Raw genomic sequence first — 23,937 nt, 5'->3', positions numbered from 1 at the left:
AGTCCATTAATCAGTAATTAATCAGCATTAATCAGTATAATAATAGATGCAGGAAAATGGGCATGCAAATTGTCATAAATAGTTCCAAGAAAAATTGATGCTCAGATGTTTTCTTTAACCATTTGTTGGGTGAAAAAGCTAATCCAAATGTCTGTCCATTAAGGGTGTTAAGTTTATGTGTTTGCTTTTTTTTTAATACTCCCATTGCATCTATGTTTCATTTTTACCCTTTTCTTTAAACCATTGAGTGTTTGAAGTATCAGAATGTCTGTTAGAGGTTGAAGGGTATGAAGTTACAAATGAAACTGTAAATTAGCCTCTTCCAATGGATACTCCTTGATTGTTCAGGGGAAAATATTTAATTAAATAAATGCTGTTATTGCCAAACTTTAACAAACAAGCATATCTTCTTGTTTCTGGGCTTGTGGGCATGAACCTTGGACAACACTGGTCCAAAGATGCCTTTTCAGTAGCTTGCCCTTTAATGAGGTAGCAACCTCTCTAACAATGGAGTCAATTCTATGACATTTAGGATGAAAGCCGTTGTTGCCTTTCAAGCAGAAGGGATCTCTCAAACACAAAAAGGCTGGTTTTTAATCATTAAATAAAACATGTGGTTGGATGCAAAACCTTTGCCGGTTTGTAATCCCTGCCAGGTTAAAATTCTGCTACATATAATTTCTTTCCCGCAGAACACTTTACTCTCCAAAGAAACAGGAAAGCCAACTTCTTGCAACTTGTATTATTTGCCTTGCAGCTTCCTATATTAAAGGTATACATTTAGGGATGCAGAAATGTTCTGTCAGATTCTAAAGGTGTGCTTTGAGTAATCGTGCATGGATGTCCTTCCATTATCCGGATGATTTGGCTGATAATTCAACAGAAATTGCCTGCAGTTGATACCAGGAAAAAAACCAAGTGTTTTATCTAAAAATCTTTATTCAGGAATGACTCGGGAAGGCTTTTAGTATTGTACGGTTTAATTATTCTATGTCTGTAAACCAAGGTGCAAATGCAAATTTTGATTCCTATTTAACGGCCATGTTTCTCAGTAACCTTTTGCATCCATTTCTTCAGACGGAACATATGGGTATAGAATCCATATCTGCCATCTCGATCACAACCTTCTCCCCAGGAGACAATGCCTACTTGATACCACCGTTCTTCTGTTGGATGCTGGTAGGGAGGAAAGAAGGGTCACAGTATCAAAGAGGGGGATCAGCAAATTACAAATAGTCACTTAAAGAAACATGAACAGAACCAGTAGAAGGATTGTGTAATCTACAAGACTACAAACAAGAAAGAGGTAGTCCATGAATATTTCTGAGTCTAGTTTTTCACCTTATTTGAAAAGGGTTGGGATAGGGAAAATATTCAACAACAGAATAAATTAAGGTTTATGTCAAGACAGGAATTTCAGAATTTGTGTTAGTGAGAAGATTCTCTCTTTTTTTTCAGATTAAGAAGATCCTATAGCCCTGGCTGGTGATTGCTCTTACTAAGATTTCTAAACTGAGATTTGAGGTAGTTGCTTTTAAAAAAGTACTGACATGCTGAGCTTTGCCTTTGACTGTTCTGATCTTGAGCTCAAAGTTAGCACTGCTACAATTCAAGGGCTATATCTGCTGTGTATATATGCTTGATCCACACACTTGCATATGCACACCCAACAGTAATTTGGGGAGGGAGCCACCGTTTCCTCACTTGATTTGTGGCTATCTCTTTCTAAATTTCTGCTTTCCTGCTCTTATTGATATGTTTAATTGACTTGTAATGCTCTTAAAGTGAAGAATATGCAATCCTTTAGGAATATTGTAAAAAAGAAGAAATGAACGGTGGCACTAGCAAGGGAAAGTTGCACCAGCAGTTTGTCCATTTATGTTTTGTAATCACACATAGAAACTTACCTTCATGACAAAAGGGCCCCCACTGTCACCCTCACAAGCATCTCCTCTCTTGCTTTCTTCAGGACTATAACCTAAAAAAAAGCAATTAGTAAAAAGGCTGAACTTTTTTATATTTTTTCTGGGTCCCCTCCCCCATAACTTTTAACGTAGTTCCTGAGCTAATCAGTTTGATATTTATGAAATATTATGACCTGCTTCACTTGCTACAATGGCTTACTTAAAGGGTTCACTCTAGATTACACCCAATACTAATTACTGGTTGTTTTCTGGTTGTGAACACAGGCAATGCCTTTGGTTTGCTGGTTGGTATGCAGAAACTCCATGATTTTGTGAGGTGTTAAGCATGTTTGCTGTCATAAAATGTACAGGCAATCATGGTTTAAATGATCAAGTTATATAAAACAAGATGCTATATTTAATATCAGATCTTCTATTATTTTATTCTCAGGCAAAATTCTACATATTTAGCTAAAACCATTTGGCTAAGACTCTGAAAATGGTTTCTTTCAATTCACCATAATCTTTTGAAGGCTTTATAAAATGATGGGGTAGTGAATCAAAATCATAAAAAGCTCTTCTATAAGGGAGATGGACGGTCTCTAAATATGATAAAATAAAATGCAAATAATATGGCAGAAAATTGGTGATTTGTTTCATGTGAAATGCTCCAGAGATTTTTTTTCTATTATAAACTTCAGCTCATTATGATACAACTCGTTTAAATCAGGAGTGAGTTGTTAGAGAAGCTGCATTTCTGGTTGGATTTAGAAATAAAAAAGCGGATATTGTTTTACCAAAACATGGCTTAAAGCAGGGGTCACCAACCTTTTGGACTTTGGGGACCACCAAATTCATAATTTTAAATCCCACAGACCACTAATACGAATTTTTTAAAAAGATAAATAGTATTTAATGCAATATAAAAAATGCAAATAATTTTTCTGCGGACCACCAAAATTGTCTGGTGAACCACCAGTGGTCCACGGACCACCAGTTGGTGACCACTGGCTTAAAGTAATGGATAAACTTGGCCAATGTATGGCAAAAGGTGATGTGGTATAGTGTCCAAAGAGACTATCTCCTAAATTAGAAACAATTTTTTCACCCTCATTTAAGTTTTGCTTAGGATATATCCAAAGCAGCTTAAGATATGGTTCTATACCAAGGGTGTCAAATTCAATTGCCTTTATGGAGCTGGGCTTGGCGTGTCCTGTGCATGACGCATCTGGCCCATGGACTGCCGTTTGACACCCCTGTTCTACACTGATGTGTGCCATTTCTATAGGTAAGGAAGAAAGATGTGAGAGGTTCTATGTTGTCCAGTGTTGTAATTTGGGAGTCGTAACGGTAGGTGAATTAGATTCTTTTGCCTATCTATCCACTCGATGTCCATTACTGATGTATTTATATTTGGGAAAAGACACTCAAGTTATTCCGTTTGCTCACTGGAGAGCAGAGGAATGGAGGCAGGAGTAGTAACAGGATGAGCGTTTATAATCTTCCCTCATGCAATGAAAATAACTTTCCTTCATCCTATTGGCCGACTGCTATTCCTTGCATGGTGGGCTTTGAAAGCTGTTATTTGTTCAGTACCCAACTGCAAACACACAAAGAATCATGCCTACTGGTACTTCTGCCTCAGCATCAAATACCTAGGAAAACTCACCTGCACAGAACATATTGTCTGTGACTTTAATATTAGTGGATGCTTTACAGATGTCCCGGCTCACAATGGGGAGATTCACCTGCTGCAGCACGCTGGGCAGTTGTCGTGACCCTGCGCCCCAGGTGTCAAACAGATTACCCCAACCAGTAACACGGCCTTTATATCCTGTTAACAATAGGCTATGGAACAAAAGTGGAGTTGATTAAAATATTTTGGTGAACCTAGAGTGAGATAGATTAATATAAATAATGGAGATATAGTGCCTCATTAAAAGAAGGTCATTTATATTTGCCCAACCTGGGCAGTATATTATGATCTTCCTCTTGGTCTCCCCCACCATCTGAATTGTTTGGCAAAGATCAAGTTATGACAGGAAGGACAAAAGTCAACCATCTCACTAAGAACTGGGTGAAGAGATTGCCTGCAGAAATCACAAGAAGAAAAGGGAGGATTCAGTAAAAATAAAACAATTTTAGAGCACACTTAAGTAATTTGCTCATTGCAAATGCAGCTCAAATGTTGAACTCCCCCAGGCAAGTTCTCTTTTGCTCTGAAAATAGGAAAAAAAATTAAGAAAAATGTGAAAATGGAGTTTTTAAAAATTCTTATATTGCACTTCCATCTGCTGCCCTAAAGCCTAACTCCTTCCTCAATATTTCTGACACTATGAATTCCTTCCTCTCTATATTTCTTGGTTCTTTTCTACAGAACAAGTGAGAACTCTCCAGTTTGTTAAGTAGTCCCAGGGAGTTTTTCTCTTGCAAGCTTTTTGTAGCTAAAGACTTTCAGTTAAGATATTTGTGCTCCTTCATTGTGGTGCTTGGATATTCGGCCCTGTCAAAGCTAGATGGTGGGAACTCTGGCATAGCTCAGTCATCAAGCTTTTATATTGGTCAAAAAAGTCAAGATGGTGTCCATGACAATGTACCATTCAGTCTACCATGCTTTTTTATCTTGACCTGCAGATGCTTATGGCAGAGTTCAAATTCATACTGTACCAATGGATAAAGAAGATGGAATCTAGATATCAGAGAATGCTTCAATCCACAAAGTTGTGCAGAGTTAATTACCAAATATGTATGGCATGCTGTAAACATCCTATACAAAATGTCTCTTGGCTTTCCTCCAGTCAACATAATGAGCTAATACAAATCAGAATTAGAAGTCAGATAAAATCAACACAAATCAGATAATTAGAAGTATCACATTGTTTGCCAGTAGTCTAACACATCTAGTGCTGCTAGCAGAACCAATAATCCTTTATCATCTTACCAAGTTGTATTCCAAGGATGTATGAAACCATACTGAAGATTTTGCATTTGACAATGATGACCTTTTTCAGACAAAGGCCAACTAGTAACTCAAACAGATGCAAAAGCTCCTCATTGCTTCTTAAGAATGCTAATACTGATTAACATTTCTTAGCACCGTTCCCTTTCCTTGAAGAAGATCATGGTGCCAAAGGGTTAATACTTCCTACAGAGTTCTATCCTTCTGTCTGACAGAGCAGGGGTCTGCAACCTTGGCAACTTTACAACTTGTGGACTTCCAACTCCCAAAATCCCTCAGCCAATGCATGCTGGCTAAGGCATTCTGGGAATTGAAGTCCACAAGTTGTAAAGTTGCCAAGGTTTGAGACCCCTGCCACAGAGGACTGAAAACTTCTGGATGTTCTCTTAGATCTTGGTCCCAACAATTCTAATCTATGGATGCCTCTTGCTTCATCTTTGGCTTTATTTCTTCCAAGCTAGTGGATGTGAATACTGGGTTTTGGTGTTTATTTTTTCATTTTTGTTACCCTAAAGAAGCAACTCTACAGACTGCTAAAAGTCTCCTTGATGTTTTCTGAGGTTGGTTGTTTTCTTGCAGATCTTTCATTACCCAACTGGGCTAATCTAGATAGCAGTGAAGACATTACCTAGTACCAAGAATGCCACAGTTCAACCCTGAACTACAAAAACTCTCTTCTAGTGAGATGGTTAGGGCCTAGAAATTTTGATTAGTAGTTACGGAAGTGAATTTACTATTATTTACCTGAATATCACATAGTGCTAAGCCCACCCTTATTGCCAATCTTTAAAGAGAAAAAGATAATTGAGCTAGGTTTCTCACATCTTGCCATCAAATATTTTTTACCTTTAGCTTTTTACCATTCCAGAATGGGCTGGGAGCATTCATCTCGTGGACTGAGATTTGAATTTATTGAATGCACCAGATGGTCACTCTGACATCCACTGAATTCCTGTTTCACACTGTAAATTGGCTAGCTTCCCCTGAATTTAACATATTCTTACATAGCTATTACTGCTTCCTTTAATGCATATGATAATGAAGTCTTTACAATTGTGTATCCTCTTGCTTTTAAACACTTCCACACTTTGGCTCTTTATGGTGCACCCATATTTAGTTCAGCCTTTGTTGCATGCTTCCAATCTTTGCATTATCATGCCAGAATCAAAAATAGCTCATTCAGGATCTTACCATTTATGAGCACCACTATGAATATCTTGCAAAAATTAAATGTTCCTTCCCAATAACTGAAGAATAACGCAATCCTTCCTGATTGTGAGTGTGAAAAGATTAGGTGGATAGACTCTGTTGCCTGTACAAAGATCAAAGTGCTGGAAAGTTTGGCAGCAAGACACCAGGGAAAAAACCTCACAGACATTCCAGTATCGATAATTGAGATAAGGAGTAAGAAGGCATATAAATTACAAAAGGAAAGTGAGAGAAAGTGACTTGAGGGGAGAGGGAATTAAATAAATTAAAATTAAGATTTGATTTCTTATGTTTTTATCCTATTGTGTAAATACATAGAAAAACACTGATTTTGTAAATAATGCATATGAATCATAAATCATAGGGCTAGACTTGGGAGGTCTTCTAGTCCAATATATTTACTTGTATCTAATATTAGATCATACAACTGTATCTCATTATAGGTGTATACATCTATACTAATCCATCATTTGTTTAATTACTGGCTGTGTGTGTATCAATTTTCACACACACCCTTTTGCATTGTGCGATTGTGTCACTCATATTTGGCAGTGAAATAGTCGAATTATGCTGCTACAAGTTTTCTTTTCCTAACATTGGCTTGACCTTGCCTTACTTTAAAACTTTTTCAGGGTTTTTTAAAAAAACTACAGAATCTTGTCTCCTTACCTCTGAACAACCTGCTTGGTAGGCAAACATATTGGGTGTATATAATCACTGAAAGGTACAGGCTTCGCTAGACGTAATAGTGCAATGTCCCGATCCAGATTTTCCATCCAGTTATATTTGGGGTGGAAGATGATTTTATCCAGGAAGATAATTTTCTCCTTGCCCTGTTCATATCTGAATAGCCAGAGATGAGAAAATATGCAGTGCTAATGTCAGGACATTTTTAACCTTTCTGTACTCTTTATAGTATGAACATCAAAGAGTAGTTTAATTGAGTTCCTTTTCCCTTGTGTTAGTTCTGCAATATTATGATTACTATTAACTTTATTGAATATCTATCCAGATAGATCACTGTGAGCTTAACAACTAAGGTAAAGTTACAGTTTATTATCATTGAACATTAAATGATGGTAACAGATTCAACTGGTCTTAACAGCTACATCAAAATTGTCAAGCACATTTTTTTCACCAACACAAGGGTTAGAAACCGAGGACAGCCAAAGGGGTACTGTATACTTCCATCACAGTTAATTGTTAACTGATGGTTTCTTAATATAGGACCATTCTCAGTCATTCTCAATAAAAAACATATTGTAAGAAAGGCTCATTTCTTTCATTCTTGCAATATGTAGCATGTAGGGGTTACATATACAACTGTAGGGGTTGGCATCAAAGGAGACTAATAAACCCTGCATCCTGGAACTTCTAATTGCCTGCAGATGTGAACTAAATGGAACTATAAATAAGAAGAGCAGAGTTTAGGAGTCCCAGAATTTCTGGGTGTTGGGTAGCATATAAATTTAATCAATTATTATTATAGTTGATCATGTGGTCAACTAGATGTTTAGGCTGGATTTTTATCTACCAATTGAGTCCTTCCCAAGGACCTGGGTAGCCAGAGACAGATGTTGTTTGATTGTGTTAGTATTGTTGCAGGATGTAAGCTACTTCAAGTAAAGCTCTTTTGAAACAGACTGATGGTGGTTTTATCAATGCTGATGTTGTTCAAGTGGGGCTCTGGATATTTTGGGATTGCACCAGTGGTGGGTTGCTACTGGTTTACATCGGTTCAGGAGGACCGGTAATTTCTGCTAGTTCGGAGAACCGTTAGTAATTGCTGGCTGGCCACGCCCCTGAACCGATTCCGCTCGCTCACCCCCACCCCCTCCACCCAGTCACTCTTCACTTACACTGTGTGAGTCCTCCGCATGCCCAGCTGAACCGCGCATCATCAGAGGGTGTTTTTTTTTAACTTTTAAAAGCATTTTTTCTTCAGCCAAAAAATACTTTTAAAAGTAAAAAAAAAACCCTCTGATGATCGCACGGCTCAGCTGGGATCGTCTGAACTCTTTAAAAGCATTTTTTCTACAAGCTCTTCGGCCGAAGAGGTTGTAGAAAAAATGCTTTTAAAAGTAAAAAAGGAAAGGAAAAAAATTGGCCACACCCACAGAACTGGTAGTAACAAATTTTACATTTCACCCCTATTGGAGACCTCTAACCTAGACCACTTTAGAAGCAAAGTGGTGGGTTTTGCTGGCATTTCAGGAGGAAGGGGAGGGAGGGAGGGAGGGAGGGAGAAAGACAAATAGAAAAAGAGACAAAGAAAGAGAAAGAAGGAAAGAAGGAGGGAGAGAGAAAAGAGAGAAAGAGAAAGAAAGGAAAGAAAGAAAGAGAAAGAGGAAGGGAGAGAGAAAAGAGAGAAAGAAAAAGAAAGGAAGGGAGAGAGAAAGAGAAGGAAAGAGGAAGGAAGGGGGGGAGAGAGAGAGAGAGAAGAGAAAGGAAGGACCACATACCCAGGCACTAGACTTGGCTTCAAAAGACGCTTTGAAACAGGAAAGCAATCTAGGACGGAAGGGACCTTAGAGGCTATATAGTCCAATCCCCTGCTCCAGCAGGAAACCTTACATCGTCTGGATTATTTTGGTGCCTCTAACAGAAAGGAAAATTGCCAGAAAGGAGGAGTTTACTAGGACAAGGCTGCCATGCAGAGGAAGGCAGAGATAGTCCTTGACCTATGACCAGAATTGAGTCCAAAATTTTGGTTGCTAAGCAAGAGCGTTGTTAAGTGAGTTTCACCACATTTTACTCAATCCATGATCTCTCCTGGCTCTAACAGTCATGTGCAAGTTAGGGAAGAACATCTGAAGGTGTGTGTAATGTTCTAAATGTACAGAAGTTATAGTTAAATGTGTGGCGAAAGTGGATTCTGGGTGTGTTTACCAAATGTAGTAAGTGAGGTTGAATGTGTATAGTTTTAGAAGAGCTGTGTGTGTGTGTGTGTGTGTGTATACAGTATATATAGTAGATAATGTAACTTTTTATGTGCCTATACACACTATGCTATGTAATATGTATGTACACATATGGCATATATACATAGGATTAAATAGTATATTTTGGATGTTCAGTAATAGTAAATAAATAGACAGGGAAATTGTATCTCGCTGACACTTTTGAGGCAAGGAGAGGCCAGGCACCCTAATCCTAACTTTTGACGTGAGTGACATCAAGTTGGCCACACCCACCCAGTCACATGACCAAGCCACAACCACCCAGTCACATGACCACCAAGCCACGCCCACCAAATAAGCCCACAGAACCGGTATTAAAAAAAATTAGAACCCACCCCTGGATTGCATCCAAAAATACCTATTACAACTATCACAATTTTTGGTTTCGTTTTCCAGAGTAATTGGTCTTTTGTAATGCTATTATTAAGGTTGGTGGATTGAGGCGTTTCATTCTTGCTGACAAGCCTGCTGCTCTGTCCTTGTGATTTCCATTTCTGCCCCTGTCTCAATAGGACACCACCTCCCAGCTCGAAAAAGGGGATGATAGAAGGCTGTTATGTGGTGGAATGTAGCCTGCATTCCCAGGAGAGAGGGAGTGCATTCCAGAGGAGCAAACTACAGCGAAAATTTGGATAGTTGTGTGGGAGAAAGAGAGTTAAGGTAGCTCCTCCCTAGTAATTCTCATAGTATACAATGGTGCTTTAATTTGGCAAGATTTCTGCCTATGGGTAAAAAAAAATAGAGGAAATTGCTTAGAAGAATCTCAGTGTGACTTTCTTGATTTTTGGAGCCTGACAGCTATCACCTACACTCAGTGTAGAATTTGTTTGGCTCATAACTTTTTAAGCTCTTACCGTATCCTGTTATGTTTGCCAATCCGTACAAGGAGGTCATCGGTTGTGTAATTTTTATCCCAGGGTGGATAGAAAATGCAATGTGCAGCAGTGAGGACCCAGCGATTGCTGATGAGACTAGCACCACATACCAGCTCCTGTGGTTTCTTCTTGAATATCATGACTTGCCTAAGTACAATAAAATCAGAAATGCAGCGGGTGGGAAGGCAACTTTTTCAGGATTGATCATATCATTGAAACACTCTACAGTGTTACACTCTACACTCTACAGAATGGATAGACCACAGTTGACTTGCATGTTATCTTTTCTTTGTATTGCTAGGTAGTTCCTTTTACTGCCCATGGTTCCCAAAGAGGAAAGAGGCAGAAACTAACAAGGTTATATTTCTTTTAGAAGCTGCAGTGGCAACTCATACATCAACTGATACAGTCGGTGACAGTAATCAGGCACCCACAGGAAGGAAAATAAGCAAACTCCCCCCATTCCATCTCATTCCCACAGCCGGACTTACCAAGGAGCACTGCCCACTTCAGCATCTACCCCCTTCACAATTCGGCCTTGCAAATAGGACTCCAGTAGCTCATTCTCCGTGCTGTCAGAGATTTTCTTTTTCTCAAACAGGGGACGGATGCCACAATCTGGAAATATAGCCCCATCCACATGTGATTGACTAGATCACAAGCAGTCCTGTCTTTTATAAGCCAAATTTCTGCTAGGAAGAGATGACAGTGAGCTTCTGGCATAAGAACTTTTCCTGATCAACATGGATGTTGCCTTTATTATGCTCAGAGAAGGTGGAAAACTCCTGCCTTAGGGAAGATTGGTTCTCTCTTCTATCAGCCTCAAACACTATCATGGGTAACAACAAGGTGTTGAGTAATCTGTGGTATCCTGTGCAGTGTCAGTGGATCATTTTGGAAGACAGCACTGGCTGAGAGGACTCTCCTTCAATCAGGGCTACTTTCTATTTGCTGCACTTAATTTATCCCAAAAGTAGCTATTATGAGAGCATTAGCCTCCTTAATTATTATTAGCCCCCTTACTAACTCAGAGTCTACATAACTATGTTGAGAAAGGAAATTTATGCTGGTGCAACCTGAATGAAGCATGCAAAATGTTTGAATATGCCCAAAAGGCGGAGTTAAGGAGAGACAGACTTCAGTACTGACTTCCTATCATTCTTATTTTTCATAGCAAATCAAAGTTATTTCCCAGATTTCTACCCTGCCCACCTCCTATTGGACAATGGGCAGGTACCAATGATAAGACTTTTGAGGAAAAAAGAAAATGCCCATAAACTAGTCACCTGATTACAACTATAGGCTACCTTTTTTGTTTTATATATGTTTTTCTTTTGTATCAAATATTTTAACATTCTTATTTCCCATCGTCATTTAGGCTTGGGGCAGAATTGCAAATATTGTAACAAAGTCCAGTTGAATAATTATTTATAATTATCTCTAAACAAATCTAGACCTTAATATGCCATTCAAAAGTGTAGCCTCTAGGCTGAAAAATATTAAGTATCTCTGTGCTAACCCCATATTAAATGAGGAATTATATTATATTTTTTCTCTAATTTCTCTAATGTTCTTTAATTGATTCCTTTCCTCACCTGCTTCGCCTTCACCAAATGTCTTAGGATCAAAGAAAGTTTCATGTTGCTGGATAGTAGTTCGTCCTCCTATTTGGTCCTCGGCAACATCATCAGCATAATTTAAATTGTCTTCTGAAATGGAAGAGGGACAGGAAAATACAAAGAAGTAATTTATTTAAAAACATTGTGATTTCTCTATCAGTGAACTAGAGCATTCCTGATGACATATCAGGAAGCCCTATGGATTCTTTAGGAGTAGGGGGGAAACAGTCTGCTGCCATGGTAGTTGCTGGGATCCAATAGGTTCCTGGATTTGGTGGCGACTCATGTGAGGACTTTTTGTCTTCAGCAATGCATGTTATACTCAAAGAATTACAATTGGAAAACAATAATTTCACTGTAAAACTTCAAAATTGTCCTCTATTAAAATATCAACATGCCCTCCCGGATACTACATTCCTTCAGTGACCACGGAAATAGAAGTCTGTTCCTCACCACAGTAGTTCAAGTTGCAATAGTTGTAGGTCCTGTTTGGGTGGTCTACGTAGCACCAGACCCCTTCCTCATCATGATCAGGGTTGCGGCAGTAATTCTCCACCAGGGGCACTTCTTTCAGGAAGTTTTTTCTGTCGCTCAAGTGTCTTACTTTTTCTGAAGCCCATGGCAAGCACTGGTCTCCAGACTCTGTGACAGAAAGAGTCCCTGTATAGAGCAACCCTTCCTCAGGTACACATTCCTCCTCCTGTGTTTGCTCTTGCGAATGTGGACGTGTTGGAGAGAGGGGAACTGTTGTCCGGTTCTCACCTAAAAGGAAGAGCAAAATTACCATAAGCGTTGATGAAACAGCAATTCAGAGCTGACAGAAAAACAGTCACAGCATGTTTTCCCTGACATAGACATGCAGGACCTGAAAGTAGTGGTTTTGCTTCATATTACACATGTCGTTCAATTGTTACTTTACACCAAGTATTTATCCAAGTCTGAATTCTGAGGACAAGCTGAAAGAACTTGTGGTGTTCAGTTTGATGAACTTGGGGAAGACATGATAGCTGTGTTCAGGTCCATGGAGAGAAGTTAAAGGGAAGAAGGTCATGATTTGCTCAGGATGCCGGTCAAAAGGTGGTTCTGAATCTCAATGATAAGCCTAAAAATGGCCAACCTATGCTTGTACGATTGTGTGAATTATAGTCTAATTTCATGCAGATTTTTGTTTAATTCCAAAAGTAGTGTGAAAGGAATTAATGGAGACTTCTAGTAGAGTAATTCATCCTAACTGCTATGCAGGAAGGGGTGTATTAAGTTGGGAAAAAAGAATCAGAAAGAGGAAATTGAAGAAAATTGAAAATGTCAGGAAAAAAATGACTTCTGGGGAAGCAACTGTGGACTGAGGAGCTGACAACTGAAGTAATAAGACGAACATGTGAACAGATCAGCTCCTTGGAATTCCTCTCTGGCTCAAGGAAAGGATTCGGATCACCCACAGGTTTGTTCCATACAGTCTGCCAGTAAAGAGATTGTAAAATAACAGTCTCCAGTGGTTTTGAGAGCTCTAGGAGGGGAAATCACCTAAGCCATAGTTCAGCATCTTCAAAACAGACCTTGGCTTCCTCTCTTGACTACTTTAGGAAGTTGCTATTGATTTTCTGAATATTAAGAACCTTCTGAATGGCAAGTTTCAACATGCTGGAAGAGTTTCTTTCTACCCTGGATGAAAAAAGTGTAACTTTAAGGATTTAAAAGAAAAAGTTTAATTTTTGGGAAATAGCAAAATGGACTAGAATGTTGATTTTGGAAAGTTAAAGGCTCAGTTAAAGACTAAGTGGGCTTGAAAGAATATTTTTCTATAAGGTGTTTAAAATTTTTCAGTATAAAAGAATATATGAAAAATTTGACATTAACTGTAAGAAAACTTCCCGTGGCAAAGTTTTGCTGATTAATAAATACACATATGATATATATATCATAAGAGAGAACTTTGAAAGTTGACCAGCAGAAACCAGAAAGAACTAAGGATTTCAATTAAAGGAGAAGAGACCCATTAATTCAATGGAGCAATACTAGTTGACTACAGAAGAAATTATGGTTGTTTCAGGGGTGAAATGCTCCCGGTTCGGACCAGATCGCGCAATCCGGTAGTGATGGGGACGGGTAGTTTGGAGAACTGGTAGCAAGTTCCCCCTCCACCACCCACACCTCACTGTTCCTCTTCACTGTCCCTGAAGTTCTCGGTGGTGATATAGCTGCAAACGCCTTAAATGACTGCCGCGGCACTTCAAAGGGCCGCACTACAGCTGATCAGTGCTGTAGGTGGCTAGTAGACCGGTGCCTCTATTTTTAAAGAAGGTAGACCGGTGCGCGCCCAAGTTTTGTATACTTCATTATTTTTATTATTTATTATTATTGGCCATGCCCATTCAATCACCTGACCACCAAGCCACACCCACCAATTAAGCCACGCCCACAGAACCGGTAGGGAAAAAAATTAGATTTCACCCCTGGGTTGTTTGTACTCAGAAATTATTTACAAGACTGATACTGTAAAAATATATTCAAGAGAGGGTATAGAAGAAAAGATTTTACTGGTTAAAACAAAGACTGAATTGAATATGAATTTATAAATGGATTTTTAAAAAGTGAGATGGAAACAATGCTACAATGGATTTAAGTTTAAAACCAGCTAATATCTTAATAACTAAAGAGGACATACAAATAATAAATTGGAATAATTTCTTTTCAAGAATATTTATTTTTATTTAAATAAAAAAATCTTTTTTTATTTTGGACTTACAAAGATTGTTAAATTATTAAAATTGTTCCAGAAAGAGAAAAAAAAATGATAAGAAATCAGCCAGGGGTGACAGGATTAAGGATCAAGTTTTTAAAAAATAAACAGAAGAAATATAAAATGAACTTATATATATATGGAAATTATATATATGGTAATTTCCTATAGCAATTAACAGAATTTCTTTTTTACCAGAATGAATTGATGAGCCTTTGAAAATCTGTCTACAAACAGGGAGATATTTCTTTTGCTTTATTTCTTAAAGTGAGGTTGGAATAGAAAATGGATAAATATTTATGTTACTATTTCTGTAGCTCTTTATGGACTTTTTCTGATTTCAACCGAACAATTATCTTTTATAATTGATTATTAATAAAGTATGAGATATGAAAAAAGATTTTTTTTTAATTGAGGTATTAGAGAAGGTGTTAAGTTACTGAAATTGTTTTACATTTATCTGGAGGTAGGGGGAAAGTCATTTCTTCTTATTTTTTATTTTCTGTTTTCTATTTCTTTGCACTTCTCTTTCTTTACTTTTTCTGTTTTTCCTAGTTGTATTTATATATATATATTTCCATTTGTAAACTTGAATTTTTTAAAAAAATTGTTGTTGTTTTTTAAAGAAAGTGTCAGGGGAAAAAAGCAAAGGTTAGAAGTTCATCCACTTTTGATTCCAGCCACGTCTAACTTCTTGCTTAGCCTCAGACACTGTTGACATTTGTGTCTCCCTACAATTGACTCTTAAGGTATCATATACACCAACAAAACAAACCTCAACCCTTGTTCAATCCCCATATTATGTAAAGTAATACCTGAGCAGGTCAGCAGAATGTATCTCTGATCTCATGTAGGATGTCTTTTCCTCACCATAGGGAAACTGATTTTAGAGGCTATATTGTGCAAAACTCATATAAATTAAGGCAGAGACCTAATCAGACTTTACCTTTTGTACCAGCACTGAGACTCACCACACACAGGAATAGCACATTCTTCTATTGGTACTCCTGGATTACGGGTGTAGCACCAAGGCCCTTGGGAGTTGTCGTTGGGGTTCCTACAGTAGTTTTCAGTGAGATTGGCACCTGGATGAGTTGTTTCATTGAACCTGAAAACAACCACATTATACAATAAACCCTTCCCAGCGTTGAATTTACAAGAAGGGTGGTATAAACCAGCCAGTGCTTGCAAATCACAAGGATATCAGAGCAAGACTACCGCATATGTGGAAAATATATATCTTTTCCTATGCTCTAATTCAGTCATGGCAAAACATTTGGTCTCTCAGCGTGTCAAAAATTGAGAAAATGCCAAACTTGACTTTGTTGGTGTGTCACCCTCCACACACTCTTGAGTAAAAGAGAAGCAATATAGTCTTGTTTTATTAATTTTTGAATGGCTCTTATCTCCCCCACATCTAGGCTGCCCTGAACAGTGGCCCTCAGCGTCAGCACTGAGGCTGGGCCTGAAGTAGAGGCCCAGGCCTTGACTTCAGCCCTAGCGCCACTGCCGCCACTCAAAAAAGGCCACCTCATGATGTCCACCAAGGCAAAATTGCTCCACCAGAGTCTAGCGCTCCCCGGGATCCACCTCACATCGCTTACATTCAGGTGATGTTCTCTGTCTATTAAAGGCCTTGCGGCCTACCCAAGGCTGCTCCAGATCACAGAAGGCCTTCCTACTGAAGTGGCTTCAGAGAAAGCTCTTCTGTTGCCTCCAAAAGTCATGCAAAAGCACGGCCTGCTTTTTGCACATTCTTTGAAGGCTCCGGAGACCACAGCCCTCTCGCACAACTTCCAAACCATTCTTCTACAGACTCCAAAAATCATGGAAGAATGGTGGGTGGGTGGGTGGGTGCTTTCTTTCTTTTTTTTATAAAAAAGTTTTATTTTAACATTCATATCCAATAACATATTTAGTGTACCATCATATACAATTAATCGGACCTGCCCGGTCACCACCCCCTTCCTTTAACTCTCTTCCCTTCTCTACCTTCTTCAACTTTCCACGACCATCCTCCCCTTCTCTTATCTACATCCTCTCCTCCTTCCTCCCTACTCCTTTCTTCTCCCTCTTCTATCCCTCTTCCTTCCTTTCCTCTTCCTCCTCTTCTCTTTCCTACCTCCTTCTCTCTTCTCCTTCCTTCCTTCCCATCATTCTGAAATGGTAGCCAGGCAGCTCCGATCTTACATTAATTATACATCTTCAATCATCTCTGTACATTAACCATCAATCTACTTTCTACCCTCCTCCCCCCCCCCCCCCCCCCCCTCCACCCACCCCCCCGGGACTTCCCAGAACCGAATACAGGGTATAAAACTAACAGTCGAAAATTAAAATATAACACAAATCATAATCCATAGTCACTCCTTAAAACCTCAACTCCCCTTCCAGAAACAAAGAAAATACATTTCTTCCAATCCATTATATATCAGACCATTCCACTCCTAGAGTTCTCAGAAATTTCTGATTGAGTTGGTGTTTGTTCTTCAATAAAGTACATAGTTTTTAATATCCAACCTTCATCAATCAATACCAAAACAACGTTCCATCTTCCAATATTCACCAAGGATTCTTCTGAAATGTCTTTCTTCCTTAAGCAGTCTCTCAAGAATAGTTCATATTTCCAACTTAATTTCTTAAATTTTACTGTCCAACCTCCAAAGGTAAACAATAATCCATCTTTTCATATCTTTGATATCATTTACATACATCAAATAATATTACAAATATTATTGTTAATCCTATATTATCTCCACAATATATCAATTGTAATAATTAAAATCTTCACTTTACCTTGCTTATATCAAATAACATTATTAAAATTACACCTATAACTTATCCAAAATATATCAGTTATAACAATTAAATTCTAGTTAATCATATAACAACATTACATCCATCTCTCAAATATAATATTTAATCCAAATTCCTAAATTTTACTATCTATCCTCCAAAATTATATTCCATCTTCCTATTCCTTTATACCTCAAATACATCAAATAGTACCCCTAAAATTACACATTTATATCCAAAATAAATCATTTACAAAAATTAACCATAATCATATATAATAGAATTAAACATTCTCCCTCCCCCTATCTTCTGTCTTACACATTTTCCACCTTCTATTCACCATTCAACTTACATCTATCGATAAAGGATTCCCAATCTTTAATACATTAGTGTAGAAATCTCGTGCTTTAAAAACTGTATTGAGAACATACTTTCTTCCTTTATAATTCACTGTTAAGCCAGCTGGAACCTCCCATCTAAAATATATCTGATGTTTCTTCAGCTCATCCACTAAAAAGGCAAATTCTTTTCTCTTTCTTAACATTTTAGGAGGAAGACCACAGCCCTCTCGCACAACTTCCAAACCATTCTTCTACAGACTCCAAAAATCATGGAAGAATGGTGGGTGGGTGAGTGGGTGGGTGGGTGCTTTCAAGAATAGATATTGCTGGGTGTTAGTGAATGCTGGCTTGTCACTTAAAACGTCTGTATCCCTTTTGACACACATGTCATAGATTCATCGTCACTGACCTTAGCTGCACCCTCTCTTAACTGTGGTCTACCTGGTGATTTAAAATCAGTTTCTGCCTCCAACAGATAAATGATCAATCAGTCCTCCAAGTAACCCTGACATCCACCTCCAACACCCTAGATTTAGCAGGGGCAGAGAAGGAGTTGAGGAGTTGAGCAAAATTATCAGCTTTTGCTAGAAAACGGAGGTAAACTTTCTCAGCTTTTGAATGTGTTGAAGAGAGCTGTAGACCACACCTGTCAGCTTGCATCTCTGTGTACAGCCGTCTTTGCTGAAAGGTGTTCAATGTCAGTATGGAAGAAACAACCTCAGAAGCCACTCATTTTTTGCATTTAGAATTATTTTTTCAGGGAAGGAAGGCCGCTTGTTTGGTTTTAGTCACGCAACAAATATATATTTCTTCCAACTGGCTTTCAGTATATTTAAGCTGGGTAGCCATAGTCTTGTTTTATTAATTTTTGAATGGCTCTGAAAACCCTTATTCACCTGAGGTTTTATCATTGTAAGCTAACTTAGCTTCTTTTAGGAATTAAATTCCTTTAGGAATTAAAAGACAGTACAGAACTTTCTAAAGATAAATAAACTTACTGAGGTTTGTGAGGAAATTTGCTGGACCAGAACTGACATTCAGTTCCTGATTTGGTGACTGAAATCTTTCCCCTGTAATTCTGCCCTATTCCTAGGGCACAGGAACCTATCAAGAGTTCAAAGCACAGAATGAATGAAACAGAAATCATAGCATGGAGAATCAACCTGAAGATTTCACGGTATAGGCCTGGATTTGGGGTAACAGAACATACAGGATTGATTGTATTTGTCAAGGTTTATGATTCCTTTTGAGAAGAGGCCAATGAATGTTGTAAATGGCTCCACCAAAACTCATTAGTTTTTAAATAGCTCTTCCGTCAGAAGTTATATGAAAATTCAGTATAGTATTTCTAACAGACTACTGATATAAACAGCTATCAGGTGATGTGGCCATTGATTGAATAATTTATCTTTATAAAAATATATTTATAATATTTAAAATACTGTAATTTAAAGAGTCTTAAGCATTAAAATTACAGTAAAACCAAAGAAATAATCACAATCTTCAGTGATTTTACACCCAGATCTATTTTTTAATTTTTTAAATGCATCACAAAATATGTGCAGGATTCCAATCCCATCACCATCTAATAAAATAAAGGGACCCAGAAGAAGGGTCGTCTCCCTGGTGGCTCCTTCTCTTTGGAACATCATTCCCCCAGAGATTAGAATGGCCCCACTCTAATTCCCTTCTGGAAAGCACTGAAGACCTAGTTCTGCCAGTGGGCCTGGGGAACCCAGAGTGGGATGGAGCCCATTAAATGGCTCTTGTGGTTGGCTGTCGCTGGGGTGAGAGGTATGCGGTGGGAGGTGATTTTATTACATTAATTTATTTGATTTTTTATTAGTTTTACTGTTTTTGAATGTGGTTTTTATATTCTGTAAGCCACCTTGAGTCGCCATAGATGACTAGGCGGCAATATAAATTTAATAAATAAAGAAATAAGAGACAATACTGGATTATTTTTTCCCCTCTTGTTTCGATGCCTTGGGACAACATGAAGGCTTAAAGCCATGCTAGAACTAGTAGCTTAAATATACCATAAATATACAAGGTATTTATTGTAAAATGTCATATAACATATTGGAAATTATCAATATCTTTAATGTACGACTATGAATATGTACGACTAAATTCTTTCCCATGTGTACACAGTTGTATATACTATATATATAGTAAAATCCAACATTCAAAATGTCCCATTGAATTGAATAGGGGTTTCCCATTGAAAAGTCTTGGCTCTTTTTCTTACTGCTCTAACAGTTACTTTTGTCATCAGTTCAGAATTTGCCTCCATTCTCTTGAAGGAAAGGAACTTCCTTGTGTCCACTATCACCAAGAAAGGAATCATGGATCCTCCACAATGTTTTTACCTTTCAAACACTCATCCAGAATTGCTCTCTTTTTCAATACAGTGCTACAAACTGGCAAAAGAAGAAAAATATTTAGTCCAAGGAGACCAGCAGCTCATTTATAAAAGGTGGAATCTAATCAAATCTAATTATCATTGGAAATTATTACCATGCCTAAAAGTATGAATGCCTTTTCTCCACAAATTGCTCCCCCATAATCAAGCCATAGAACTATTTCCCTCAATCTTTCATTCGCCTGATATTTATAATTTTAATTCCCATCTAGCATAGACATGGAAATTGTGAGTTCTGATATATTTATATAGAATACATATATTTGATTGACTTAAGAATAATCAAGAACTTGGAATGAACATTCAACAATAAATTATCTGCAAAATTCTGGTTATCTGATGAGACTCACACAAGACATACCTGAATACTGTGCCCAGAATATATCCTGCAAAATTAAAGTATTGACTTAGAAGACCGACCAGTGATAAATTGATTTAGTAATGTATACTGACATGTTTATTGCAATTTTACAGTAAAAAGGAGATATGACTCAGTCAAAAAAGAAAATGAAACTGAACACAACATCTTGCTGTCAGTAATGCAGTCTATTGCTGTAATATAGTATCATGATCAAGAGAAGCCATTGCTCCTCTCTATAGTACATTGGGTCAATCATACCTGGAACATTGCACCCACTTCTGGCCACTGCATTTTTGGGAAGATTTAGACAAACTAGAATATGGTGAGCAGAGGAAAAAGCAACCCAAATGTTATGGGACCTTGAAAGAAAAACTTGTGAGGAAATGTTGAAAGCAACTGGGTTTAAATTAAAGAAAGTAGATTTTGACTGAATGTCAGGAAATCATTCCTTATGGTAAGAGCTATTCCACAATGAAACAGATCGGCTCAAGTGGTGATAGACTTTCACCCAGTGGATGATCTGTGAGATCCCTTCCAACTCTTACATAATGAATAGCAAATATTTCAGACATAACTCTCATAATTAAAAAGAATAATAATCTTGCTCTACTGTATATAGCAAAGAAAATAATTTAAACGGTAGATGGACTCTAAATATGTGACTAACTAGTTGTAGGAACTAGTACATCAAAAGATACATACTGTTTGGATGTTGGATTCAAAGGTTTCGCGGGCCTCCTCATAGACACAGGTTTCCTCTAGACACTCCCGCTCTAGATTACCTTTAAGTAGCTCTTCCATGAACCCCTTGTTAGCTCGTTGTGTGCGCCTCAGCAATGAAAGAGCTTTCTTTTGCTCAAGAAAAACTAGTAAAAACAAAACATCCAGTCAGCGGACCATAAAGACAAAGATTGATTCTTTTTACATCTGTCTCTTCTCTAGCTAGAATTTCCAGAAGTTAAAATTGATCAACATCTAAAGGGACACCGACTGATCGGCTCCAATTTTTCAAATTATAAAAAATGAAATGCCTGAAAAGCAACCTTCTTCTGGAAGTAGAACTCTCATTAATTAATGTATATCAACTTCTCATTCTGATGCTTTCCAAATGTATTGGAACTATAATTTCCAGAATTTCTGTAGCGCATATAAATTGGGAATTGCAGTAACTGTAGCAATAAAATATCTGGAGGACAGCAGTTGAACTACTATATGATCTGAGCCACAACAGGCAGAAGCAAAGTGCACTCTCCAGAATACTAATTCAGGTAAAATTCCAAATGTTTCAGCCAGGTGAGCTAGATCACACCTACTGGAAGAAAGCAATCTAAAAAATATGTCTTGGAAATAGTGCTGGATTTAGACTTGGTGTGGTCCTAAGATATATGAAGCTTGGAGATAAAGGTAAAGATAAAGGAGTCCCTGTGGATTATAGTCTAGTCATTGCTATATAAAATATAAATATAAAGCTTGGAGGCCCCTTGTTAAAAACTTACACTAGAAGGTCTCACAAAGGTGTGTACTTAAAAAGGATCATGGATCATCTCCCCAAAATTGAAAAACATAAATGCCTTTTAATTATTCAATAGCAAGGTGTTTGAAGTGAAAAATACAAATTATTTTCAAGTGAATGTGTTTACTAGTTACATGTTTATCATTTGGCTGGTTTGATCTGTTTTATAGATTATAATCTCTCTCACAGTTTATAGTGAATATAAAAAGACACATAAAATTCTAAGAGAGAGAAAGAGAGAGAGAGAGAGAAAGAAAGAAAGAAAGAAATTCTGAAACTTTTGAGGCCCTGTGGATTGTGAGGCTCTAAAGTGTAGTTTATGCATAAATCTGGCACTGCCTGGGATATCAAAAAGACCTCCAGCTTCACAACTCTGTGTCTTTTTCTCCCTAGAGCCCCTAAGCATTGATTTAAAATTAAATGCACAGCTTTTTACCAGTCTCACTATCCTTGATCAACATGCAGCACAGAAAATTATGTGAGATTACCTGATAGATTACCATTCTTTAATTCAGCAATTATTTTGCATCTCGCTGTTTTTCTTTTACTATGCTTTCCTATTCTCTTTCAGTTTTTTACTTTGTTGTTTGTTCTTTCCTATCAGTTTTCTTTTTCATTGACTAGTTACAAACAGTTTAGGAAATAGTTTGCAAAGAGGAAGATTTTGCTCATGCTGGAAGTGTTCAAAATTGCTCTCTAAAAGAAATCTCATGGTAGTGTTATTATTTTTAATAACCATAATAAAATATGACTGTATAAAGCAAATCTTTGTGAACTTATGATGGCAGAAACACATTTTCCTCATAATATAAAGTCAAAGTTTAGTCAAAATGTATGTGTTTCCTTTTCTTTTTCTTCTTTTCTTTCTTCCTATCTGTAGAGAAAAAACTTATTTACTTGCCCTCACATCATGACTGCCACCGTGATGGCAAAGTTGGCTGTCTATTTATCTAACCTTTGTAGTTCTCTCCTAATGCAACTTGCTGGGACATTTGTTTTCTCTTTTCCAAATCCAGATATCAAAACCTCCAAATCATCTTCAGGAACAGGCTCTGGAGAATGTTAAGACAAAAATGGCTATCTAAGTAATAAAAAAGGAGGAAAAGGGACAGCCTAGGTAGAAATACTAGAGACACAATGAAGAGGAATTTAAGAACTAAGGAATGTATTACAGCTGAAGCGTGGCAGGCTAAAATCTGTGCTGTTGTCACCTAAAAGCAGTTAGAAAAAGCTTGGACATGATTATCCTCCCTTATATTCAATGGCACATGTCCAGATTAGGCTTTTATTATGCAAAGAGCCACATTACTGCAAAGATTTATGCCAGGGATCTGGGATTTCTTCTTCTTTTGTGTTTTCCCCACCACCTTTCCTGACTTTTTAAGAAACTAAAATCCACTAAGAAAAGAAAGATGGCATATCTGCCTAGAAACACCAATCCACAAACTCCTCAAAGATCAGAGAATGTTTGAATCTTTGATAAAGTATAAAGAAGAGCTTTTCTATCAAGATAAGAAAGAACTGCAATCAGAAAGAACTGATTAAGGGAGCTCCTTTCCTGTCTATATCACAAAACAAACACAGAAAACTGCAAACAGCTTCATCTGATGCGACTCTTGAGTATTCTTAAAATATACACACCCAAATTAAAAAGTAAAAAAAGAACAACTTAGCTAAAAATCTCAAAAATAGCTGTTTTCCTCGCTTTCCTTCGTAAATTTTCCCCAATATTTTTCTGCCCTTCTCTTGGGAGTCGTAGGAAGCACTATGGATTTATTTCCACAGTTGCGGTATCTACTGCCTGCCATAGTCACTGTGCCTGGCATTCTTTAGAAAGGTGTTGCTGCTTCTTATATGATAAAGGATTCCTGGATGCTCGATCTTCTAGCTTTTCTGTCACATATAGGACAATCCCAGAATAAACCCTGAGATTTGCTGTCCTATCTGAGAAACATAGTTATAGCTTCCTCTGTGCTTCCTCTGAAATCTCACTAATGTCTAAACTGCTCATTCTCCAGATCACAGACTGTTTATTTCTAAAAGATTAACCTGGCAAATCTTTTTCAACTTCTCCCTCTTCCTCCCTGTTTTCAATCCCTTACCGCTGTTGCCCAGTGTGAGCTGAAAGAAGGTGGCAAGGAGAAGAGTCCTCAGCATTCTGGTTTTGTTCTGCCCCATCTTGGATGCTTCTAAACACAGAAGAACTGCAAATGAAGTGGATGAAGAAATGTTGCA

At 37.7% G+C, this 23,937-nt stretch overlaps 1 protein-coding gene across 1 annotated transcript; it reads right to left on the bottom strand.

The window, feature by feature from the left end:
* Positions 1-222: 222 nt before the first annotated feature.
* F2 (coagulation factor II, thrombin) lies at positions 223-23,937 on the bottom strand. The gene is made up of 14 exons (XM_058161782.1): positions 23,805-23,937; positions 20,892-21,055; positions 20,190-20,214; positions 19,776-19,826; positions 18,402-18,507; positions 15,238-15,374; positions 11,980-12,288; positions 11,503-11,616; positions 10,399-10,525; positions 9,887-10,054; positions 6,742-6,915; positions 3,574-3,752; positions 1,908-1,978; positions 223-1,176 (listed from the first exon to the last, which is right to left on the bottom strand). Exons 1-14 carry the CDS (start codon positions 23,878-23,880, stop codon positions 1,033-1,035), a joined length of 1,845 nt encoding a protein of 614 aa, XP_058017765.1. The 5' UTR covers positions 23,881-23,937; the 3' UTR covers positions 223-1,032.

This window comes from Ahaetulla prasina, chromosome 1 (assembly GCF_028640845.1).
Source record: "Ahaetulla prasina isolate Xishuangbanna chromosome 1, ASM2864084v1, whole genome shotgun sequence".
Taxonomy (NCBI): Eukaryota; Metazoa; Chordata; class Lepidosauria; order Squamata; family Colubridae; genus Ahaetulla; species Ahaetulla prasina.
The sequence above is the reverse complement of the archived record's forward strand: the minus strand, read 5'-3'. Positions and strand labels throughout refer to the sequence as shown.